Below are 11,144 nucleotides of genomic sequence, written 5' to 3'. Positions count from 1 at the left end.
GGTAAATTTGTGTGCAATTCCTAGAAAAGATTTTATTTTAATTGTAATTTATGTTCATTTAACTGGCAAATATATTTTATGTTGGACTTTTAAACAAAGCAGAATTAATTTCAAGGGAGGAAAAGAATATGATTGAGAAATCAAGGTACTCAAAACAATAGATCAAGCTCGAATAAAGGTAGACAAAGCTAAGAAATCTGCACTAGCAATTTTATGTCAGAATTGATAGATTTACCAAGTACTAAATGCTAATGAAATTTCCCAAACAACTATTTTATCGATGAACTAAAGTGTACTAAAATGAACTTAACACTACTGGATCAAACGCACGGCGTTTTTCCTTAACTACCTGAACCAGTACTGATCGATAATTAATCGCTCTCGGCGTACGGTAGCAAGAAAGGCACTACTCGACGGACAAAAAATTGGAGTTGATATAGCTTACATGCCAGAGAGGTCCAGGGCACTGGATATAGTGCAGAAAATATTGCCAAATGTCACTAAAATAAGTGTTCAAAATGAAGCAGATTTAACATTGTTTGGCTAAATTTCAGTTGAGGTATATATAAATGTTGGTGTAGACACAATATCCATTACATACTGATTATAAATATATTAGTTTAAACCTCACACATTCAACTAGTTCTAATTAAGACATGTGTATACGACACTGATTAAACCTTGCAATGTATTCGTTTGTAGCTAAATTTGTCATGTTGTTAGCAATTAAAAACTTTTATTATCTATTACCATGAATTGTATGATAAAATGATGCCCCAGTTCTCGATAAGTGCCGCTTAATGGATCTGATGCATAATCAAAGACTGTTCTTTGAATATTAACCGTTAAATCATGAATCTATCATCGATATATTCAAGAAAGGAATCGTACGAAAACGGAACGTTAAGAACAGAATTTGAATTTCGTATGAATAAATAATTTTACAGTAAATGGGAATTGGGGATCATGGTCTTCATGGACATCGTGTAATTCCAATTGTGGTTCTGGGAAAAGAAAAAGAATAAGACGATGTAACAATCCCCTACCAGCGTTTGGTGGATCATCGTGTATTGGAAAATCAGAAGAATCACATACATGTACTGGCAGTAGTTGTCCAGGTATACTCTAATAAAAGTTTGCTTCACAAAAGTCAATTGAAAGTTTGAATTTTACTGATATATCTCAAATACATAAATATATTAAAGGGGTTCAGGTATATAAGATAAAACTAAAAAGAATTGGTAAAGATACACGACGTATTTGGATGAAACAAATATAATTCATAAAATAATGAAAACAAGGTTTTATTTTTTCAAGCAATTTCAATTATGCGCACTTTTCAATGTAAAAGAACGGTTGACACTAAACAGTCAACCGCATAGATATGACAAGTATACAAAAGACGATTACACGTTTATATTATTGAATTGAACACGGTCTAATGTTTAAATGAGACTTGGTTTAATTTAACAACATACCTCACAAAGACTTACAGCCAGACAAATTGCCATATCAGGAAAGATAACTCTAACGACACAGACTTTAATTTTATTCATAATAGCATCGGATTAGAATGAAAGGTGTCTCATTGCTTTTTTAAAATCACTATTTTCCGCGTTTTATTGGTATCTGGAATATCCAAAAAAAAAAAAATCGAGATGATTTTAATTTTTATATCAATGACTTAATATTCTTTGCTAACAGTAAGAGGAAACTGGGGATCATGGTCAGCCTGGACAGGATGCAGTTCTAGCTGTAATTCTGGATATCAGACAAGACACCGTGTCTGTAATAATCCAGTACCATCGTCTAGTGGTTTATATTGTAATGGAAGATCTTTTGAAGTCCGTAACTGCAACCTTGCAAAGTGTCCAGGTAAATGTTTCATTAAATGGTGTAACTTGTCACAAAATTATACGAATGGATATAATCAACAACGTAACTAAACGTTACCAAAGTCAGATTTTATGAAAATTAGATATGACGTTCTTCTTTAGCCTTGGAAACAAATCGATGTTCTTATTCCTATAGAATATGGTGTGAACGCGATGGACGTCATAACTAATATTGTAACCTCAGTTATCCCGCATCTTTGTACCTTTTATGTGAAATAAAGATTACTTAACACTATTCAAAATTGGTAAAATACCGTTGCCTGCTTTAAATGATACCAATGTGAAAGCATGTGCCTTGCAAATGTAAACAATCGATTATTCATTTCACTATTGACATTTTGTATTTGTCAAAGATCAATCAAATCAACTAATTTCACTATGACATTTCTACAAGTTTTGTGATAGTCATCACTATGCCACTGCTGGACGTTTACTTTTTTTTAATAGCGTTACCGGTGTTGTATGTAAAAGAAAATCTTTATCCTCTGAAACAATACCTCTGTTTGGTGTTCCTGCAATTTCAGACATTTTCATTCCAATCTGTATCTCTATTTATTAGGTATTCACTACACTTTAGAAAAATAGCTTAATGTCATACTGAAAGGTATACTATTATTATTTTATGAAATGCATTTTATGTTCTGAGTGGAAATCTCAATATCTTACTTTTGTTAGTTGATGGAAGTTGGGGACACTGGAGTATATTGTCAAAATGCAGTGTAACTTGTGGTGATGGCTTTCAACAACGTACGCGTAATTGTGACAATCCAACCCCATCTTTTGGTGGATCTTCATGTACTGGAGTTGATAAATTACCTCTCCCATGCCGTCAGATACACTGTCCAGGTAATTTATTTTTATTGATACTGATTCGATATCGTCGTAAAATTTCGTTTATGTTGTTTGCTAATATTGCAGTCGGTAAACCTTATTAAAATTCTCAAAAATCGTTTAACCCTTTGTTTTATTAATTTATTAATTTTGTATTTACATTGTGTCATAGATCAAATTTATTTGTTCAGTGTATGTTCACTTGTTTAAGTTAATATGTCTTTTGATTAAGTTAAACCATTTCAATTGATATATTATAGTGAGTCTTTCTAAAATGATAACTATCTTTGTCCCCCTCATTGTAGCTTTGATTTTCCCTTGTTCATCAAAGAATGTTATATTTTCAAATACAAAACCAGAAATTTAATAAATGCCTATTATCAGCTCTATGTATAACAGTTATGATCGGTGTAGATAATTTAACACAAACACCAATTCGTTAAAGTTTTGAATGGCTGTAATTGTTGGGAACTGTTTGCACATTATAACTTCGAATAATACTATTTTTACCAGTTTTACTGAAATATTTTAAGTTGACGGCGACTGGTCAGAATGGGTAGTATGGAGCGTATGTTCGTACTCTTGTGGTTCTGGAGTAAAGACGAGGACTAGACAGTGTAATGATCCTTCTCCTACTTATGGTGGAGTTAGATGTATTGGAAAGAATATTGATTCAAATTTATGCAATACCTATAAATGCCCTGGTATGTGGATTCATTTCTTTTTTGGAATTTTGGAATGCTGCATTTCTAATTTATTTTTATTTTATTTTTTTTTTTTTTGTATGCGAGATATACTGAACAACAAAATAAATCCAATTCATTTGAAGATAAAACCTTAAATTACAATGTATTCTATATAACATATTTCGATCTGAAACAATGGCTAAAAGTCCTATACATTTAACAGAATTTTTCTAGTTTTAATGTAATTGATATTAATGATCATTTCCTTATTTCCTCCTACATGTGTGTTGTTATTGATAGATCAATATGTGTTCATTTTCAAAATTGTCGGTGAGTAAAATAAACTGTTATTAGATTCTTAGGAGCTATTAACACTTTAGAACCAGTTAGATGTTTGGTTCTGAAAGAACGTATACAAATAATATTGTGCTGCAACTTTTTTTTCATATTCCTCTTATTGGGGGATAAACTACTTCGGGATCAAAAGAAAGTTTTTCAGCATATTTGAACGCTTTTGATTTGCTGTAATTAATATCATTCTTAAAAAAATTGGTGAAAGTGTTTTTCGATGGATCATATAGATCCTTTCAATCAATGGTAATTCACTATTAGTGTGGTAAACTTATTTTAATGTGTAACTTTAGTTGATGGTGACTGGAGTAAATGGTCTTCCTGGAGTACCTGCACTGCCTTGTGTAACGGTGGAATTCAAGAAAGAGCTCGGACATGTGATGCACCAGCACCATCCAACCGAGGACATTATTGCAATGGAACAGCAACAGAAAGTCAACCTTGTAACAACGTCCATTGTCAAAGTAATGTTTGAGATGCTTTGCTTAAGCATCATGTTAAATCTAAGATATTCAATGTCTTTCAACATGCTCATGATATTCATGACAACAAAATAGTTTCACTTCGAGGCCTAAAAAATATGCAATATTAATTCCTTTTAAATAAGATTGCAAAAAAACAATTTCACTGCTACTTTATAACATGCTCCCACATAATTTTATAGCTACAACGAAAACATGGAAAAAACTCTTCAAAAGTTATTCGTGAGTTACCAGTTTTCGTGGATATTGTTGGTACAGGTTTGCAACGAACTGAATTAATAGATGAATTAAAAATAAAATTCTATTGGTTTGTTTGCAGAACTAAGCTCAACCACGAAATCAAACATCCACGAAAATGTCAGTGTTCCTTAATCAACGAAAATTGGTACCCATTTAAATAAATGAATCCACAATAATAAAGTACAATTCTATTCATATCATTCTGGTAGTTATTGTCTATCCTAGCATTACCTGTAATCAGAAAATATTTCTGATGTCGACAGACAGGTTTTCTATTTTGTTCTAAAAACTATCATATGCATATAAAGAAGAAGATGTGGTATGAGTGCCGATGAGACAACTATCCATCCAAGTCACAACGTTTAAAAAGTAAACAATTATAGGTCAAAGTACGGCCTTCAACACGGAGCCTTGGCTCACACCGAACAGCAAGCTAAAACGGGCCCCAAAAAGACTAGTGTAAAACAATTCAAACAGGAAAATCAACGATATAATCTATATAAAAAACTAGAAACGAGAAACACTTATGAACCAACAAACGACAACCACTGAACAACAGGCTCCTGACTTAGGACAGGTGCATACAAATGCAGCGGGTTTAAACGTTTTAACTGGCGCCAACCTTTACGCTAACCTGATACAGTGGTATAACATTACAACATAAAAAGACACACAATAAAATATCAATTGAAATGGCTTATCTCAGGTACATTTCATAGTTACAGTACAACTATTTTTTTTAAAGAAAAGCTAATTATAGTTTTGTACAGATTAGGTAGACATGTATTGATGCTCAATCTAATTTCAGTTAATGGACAGTGGGGAAGTTGGCAGGAATGGGACTCTTGTAATATAACTTGTGGAAATGGTTTCAAAAATCGATCCCGGAAATGTGACAACCCTTCTCCCATCTTCGGTGGATCTGAATGCGTTGGATTCGATTTCGATATTCAAAATTGTTCTCAAGACATATGCCCAGGTAATATCAAAGCTGTCGGTCATCAAACTTTACATAGTACTTCCAGAACACAATGTGTGCTCGAAACACCAAATCCAGGGTTTTGATTGGTGGATTTTTGTTTGTCTGTTTACATAAGCGTACTCCAAATGTTTAAATCTAAATCTAAAAGCCCAGCTTTTGTTCGTGTTATAAAGGAAAATGGTGGGTTAAACCTTGTTTAAAGCTAAATGTAACTAAACCTCCAACTTGTATGACAGTTGTTCATAGTTCAGTTATATTGACATAATAAAGTGAGCAACCAACACAGATATAATCGGTTACCGTGACACTAATAGCGAAGTTGTTGTTCTGTTGAATGTGGAGGTGGACTTTACTTGTTTTTATCTAGCAGTCCAGTGTGTGTTTTTCTAAACACCTTTCATTTAGCATTTTTAGTGTGGACTATTACATTTCAGGTGCTAAAAGACAGGGAAAAGAAGAGACATCAAAATTATTTTCCATTGGGATTCTTGGAGGTGTTGCAGCTGCTTGTATTGTTGTCACTGTTGTCATTATTTCCATAGTTCTCTTTGTATTCCGCAGATTTAGATATTGGCAAACTGGTAAGTTTGTGTAAATTATTCATTGATGAAGTACTAATCATTACGCTGCATGAAAAGGTAATGACAAAATTTATTCGTTTTGATGTTTTCGATTCTTATCGTATATATACTGTATTCTAGAAATCTAAGAGAAGAAAAAATTGAACAGCCGAAACGAGTTTCAACATTTTAAGTGATGTATTTAAGAAAAGATAACTCAATCTTTAGAAAAAGTATATCACCAAAAATAACACATACTAGTGAAAGAAATAAATCACAAGTACACTTATCCTACAGTCAGAGGAAAACAATGGTTTCATCCCTTCGAAATTCCCACTATATATTTCATCTAAAAACGCATATCTTTAAAACATTCTCAAAAACTTATTTCAGGTCCGATTTTGATCGTAATGTTACTGTTAAACTCATGAATGTGTACAGTTTTTTTATTGTTACATGTATATGAAATATTAAAATGACATATAATCACTGAGATTTCTGTATGCCAACTTTTTTTCGCAAATACTTTATTTCGCGTTCAGCCCTTTTTATCCGACTTGTGGAGATCTGATTTCGCAATTTTGAAATTAACTTGAAGTATTAAGATAAAGAAAGATCAAAATTGCGAAAATTAGTTGATTGACAGTATTTATAAACAAGTATTCAATTTAAACGACAGTTTTGACATATACTAGTATAGTCATACGTTCAATTCGTGCAAAAAAGATCTCATTTGTCGTTTTGTGTTTTTGTGGACTACTGTTTCTTCATTGTAAAAGGAGGGAATTATGTATGGCAAATATAGTCATAAGTCGGACAAAAAAGGCCAACGTTCTGAAAAAGACACACACAAAACAGTTCATTATACGGTAGCGAAAATTCAACTTTTAGCCAAAAATTATATAAATTTGTCTTTTATGATTTTTTTAAAAATCTATATTGCTCTGTGATATGTGATGTTTAAAGGTAAAACAAAACATTTTTAAACGTGTTACAAAATTGTATCTAGTTACTAAGGAAGCCTTGCAGATTCAAAGTGTAGGATGATGTAAAACAAACATACACAATCATACCTTAAAACTCATAGTCTCATTTACAATAGGGACGTACAGCAACAAATCCCAAAAAACAAGGTTCAATGGCATTTCATTAAATCTAAGATGCAAGTATGTATACTAGACAATATAGACAAAATATCACTAACAACTCTTGGTAGTTGTTCAGTTATTGATACCGTTAGATCTATTCTTTTATGATGATTTATATCATAGCTTAACTTGACTCACGCTATCTAATTTTTCAGCAAAAAGAAGGACGAATGGGACGTGAGTGTTATATTTTTGCTATTATGTTTTAATATGGTTACCAACATTTCTTCTTGCTCACTTCATTATCGTTGATACTAAATTCAGTTTCAATTCCTTGCACATTATTGTTGTCAATATAATGGAATTCTGTGCGACAAGTGAGAGGTTTGGCATGTTATCAAACCAGGTTTAATCCAACATTTTCTACATAAGGAAATACTTGTACCAGGTTAAGAACAATAGAGATGTATTCCATTCGTTTGATATGTTTGGTCTTTTGATTTTGCCATTTGATAAGGGACTTTCCGTTTTAAATTTCCCTTTAAGTTCGTTTTTTGTTGTTGTTATTTTATTTTTTATTCGTGACGCACTTCACTTGAAATTGGAGACGCCTTATGAAACATGCAATACCCAGTGAATTCCTGTCATCAGTATCAAGAATGTAGATGTGAAGAAGCATGGACATGTCCTTGAATCAATTTTTCACAGAACGGTTTGCTTATTTGATATATCAAGCACACCATAACACCACCAGGACAAACATTTCTATCATAGATATAAGAAGATGTGGTATATAAAGGCAACAGTAGTATACCGCTGTTCGAAACTCATAAATCGATAGAGATAAAAACAAATCCGGGTTGCAAACTAAAACTGAGGGAAACGCATCAAATATAAGAGGAGAACAACGACACAACAAAAACACACCATTAAAATGTAACACACACAGAAACGAACTATAATATAACAATGGCCATTTTCCTGACTTGATACAAGACATTTTAAGAAAAAAAATGGTGGGTTGAACCTGGTTTTGTGGCACGTTAAACCTCCCGCTTTTACGGCAACGTCAAACACAACACCAAAACGACAACATCAAATGACAGGATCACAATACAAATAAATGGGAGAACATATATGACAAAGAAACACACAAATAGTAGCTAACAAAAGGTACTAGGCTTAAATTCAATACGCCAGACGTGCGTCTCGTCCACACAAGACCAACCAGTGACGCGCAGATGAAAAAAGTTTGAAAGCCAAAACAAGAACAAAGCTGAAGAGCGCCGAGGACCAAAACTTCCAAAAAGTTGCGCCTAACACGGCCAGAGTTTTCTGCCTAGGACAAGAACATCCTTATTATTTAGAATAATTTAAAATTTTGCAAACAATAAATTTTATAAAATGACTATATAATAGATATACATGATACAACCGAAGTGGGGACTAACTACAGAATAAAAACGAATACATTACATAAAACAACTTAATTCAACACATAAAAATACACAGCCGAGTTAGCCAAAGCCTCAACGCACAAAGTGACATCACATTTGAAATTCTAAAAAAACACACAAAGTGACGTCACATTTGAATTTGTTAAAATATTTCCCAAAAATAAGATAGGATTAGGATTGATTCAAGATTAGATTTGTAATACTGACATTACATGAGTGCCAATGAGACAACTCTCCATCCAAGTCACAATTTGTAAAAGTAAACCATTATAGGTCAAAGTAAGGTCTTCAACAAGGAGCTTCGGCTCACACCGAACAGCAATCTATAAAGGGCCACAAAAATGACAAGTGTAAAAACATTCAAACATGAAAACCAACTGTCTTATCTATATAAAAAACGAGAAACGAGAAACATTTATGAACCATATCAACAAATGACATCCACTGAACATCAGGTTCCTGACTTAAGACAGGTGCAAAGAAATGTAACGGTTTAAACGTTTTGAAAGGCGCCAATCTTCACGCTACCTGAAACAATAGTGTAACATCACAACAAAGACAGACACACTATAAAATAACTATGTCAATGGTTTATGCGAACAATCGTTGTTTATTTGTAATTGTTAATCATTTTTGCTGCTTCTTACAGTTTCTGTTTCTATATGAAACAGGTTTTAATTTTTCTCTTATTATTTTTCGATTGTTACGGATATTTGAATAATTGAACAAGTATTGCTTTTACAAATATCTAATTTAATCATTTTAGCCATTTAAAAAACAATGTTTTCACCTTTTAAAAAATCAATTTTAGGAATAACGACAACAATGGTGAATTAAGAGAAATCACCCGAACAAATAATTATGAATGCATTGGACCGTCTGATGGCAGACTTAATGATGTATATGACACATACAATATCACGCGTAGTGGTCATATTAATTCTACATTCAATGGTGGTAATGAAGCATTATACGAAAATCTGAAAATATGAACCAAATGAATAAAACAATTGAATTTGTTTTTTAATCTTATATCTTATCATTTAATTGCATATTATGACAAAAACATGTAACAATGTGAAATATCTGCCTAACGAATTATATATGTTTCCCATAGCTAGGTTATTGACAAGAGAAACCCGTCATTAAATATTACGAAACCTGTATTAAAGACATAGGATATAATTCAGAACTAGCTTAATTCTTGTTTCCCACGTATTTTTTTTATCAGAAATTTATGATGTAGAACAGCATATTCTGATATAAATAAATCATGTGTTTAAGCCCATTCCAAACATAACGAGGAAAATACAGAAAGAACAATTTTATCAAATGGGGTATCCATCCATGACACAAAATCAATACATGCACAGCAAAAAACACAATAAAGAAGCAAAGGACCAGTGCTTTTATTGCCGTTATTTGCTTTATTTTTTCACATACTCCCCATATTATTCTGTCGGGATTCTAGATATAAAAATTATTATATGTGTTATTTGGCATTTAAAGGGAAGAAAAAAAAACATACCGACTAGTCTTTGAAAACAGTTATAGATGCATCTGCATACTTATGTAAAGTGATGTGATTGTACATGTTGTACGTCACTTAATATCTGAAATCTGACTTCAAGTGTTCATGTTAACACAACATAAACATCTTTTTGGGTTATTGGTTCATCATTTTTTTTTATATCGCGAGGAGCTGGCCTAATGCACTATATCATGATTTGGACATCTGTTCATTTTAAATGGTATTCCTTGAAGCCTATATTGAAACCGAACGCTATCATAGCAATACGAAATTGATAAATGAATAGGATCGTGACAAATGTTTACCGACAAAAGAACACATCACCATGTTCTAAATGAAGTCCAAAATTAACGTTATGACTTCAATCTTGTCTTGATGCAGATATATTACCACGATTTATTGCTTTTAAGAGCATCAAATAAAGTTCCGTAGTTAAAATATAGTCATGCAAATATATTCAAGGTATCATTAACACTGTTAAAGTATACCGACGACATATTATCGGGTATGGATTAAATATACAAATACAAATTATTCACTACAACAAAAATCTTTTATACTGCATTTAATTTTAATAGTCACCGTTGTCTTTTGAGACTTCCATATAATTGTTTCTATACAACAATTTTGAATAGAAATTAACTTAAAAAAGGTCGACATGCATAACATACTACGGCTTGGCATGAACTTTATTTTAATTTTCCAGATTTAAGTATTATATCTACTATTGCATAATTCCGTCAAAGATTAATGTTAACATAGGTAAAACATGCGAGGTAGTTTTATGATGTGCATTAAGATGCACAGATTGTACATTTGTGTCTTCCCAATTGCGTAAAGAATGGATTAAAATGTCGTTGCTAGGACTGATAATGGATGCTCGTGTTTGTTAAATCTGCTTTTTAGCACAAAACATTAAATAGTATACCTTATACATGTCATAATTTCGTTGTAAATATAAAATGTAAAATTATAACTCCAGATGATCTAGCTTTGTCATTGTTGTGGAACCAAATGAGGCCAAATGAAGTCATACCATCA

The 11,144-nt window shown here is 32.2% G+C and overlaps 1 protein-coding gene across 1 annotated transcript; it reads left to right on the top strand.

Moving 5' to 3' along the window:
• Positions 1-213: 213 nt before the first annotated feature.
• On the top strand, positions 214-4,238 carry LOC127721091 (thrombospondin-1-like). The gene is made up of 6 exons (XM_052227773.1): positions 214-238; positions 948-1,118; positions 1,705-1,875; positions 2,571-2,741; positions 3,260-3,379; positions 4,057-4,238. Exons 1-6 carry the CDS (start codon positions 214-216, stop codon positions 4,236-4,238), a joined length of 840 nt encoding a protein of 279 aa, XP_052083733.1.
• Positions 4,239-11,144: the final 6,906 nt, after the last annotated feature.

This window comes from Mytilus californianus, unplaced genomic scaffold (assembly GCF_021869535.1).
Source record: "Mytilus californianus isolate M0D057914Y unplaced genomic scaffold, xbMytCali1.0.p SCAF_12, whole genome shotgun sequence".
NCBI lineage: Eukaryota > Metazoa > Mollusca > Bivalvia > Mytilida > Mytilidae > Mytilus > Mytilus californianus.
This window is presented reverse-complemented; position numbering and strand designations above follow the sequence as displayed.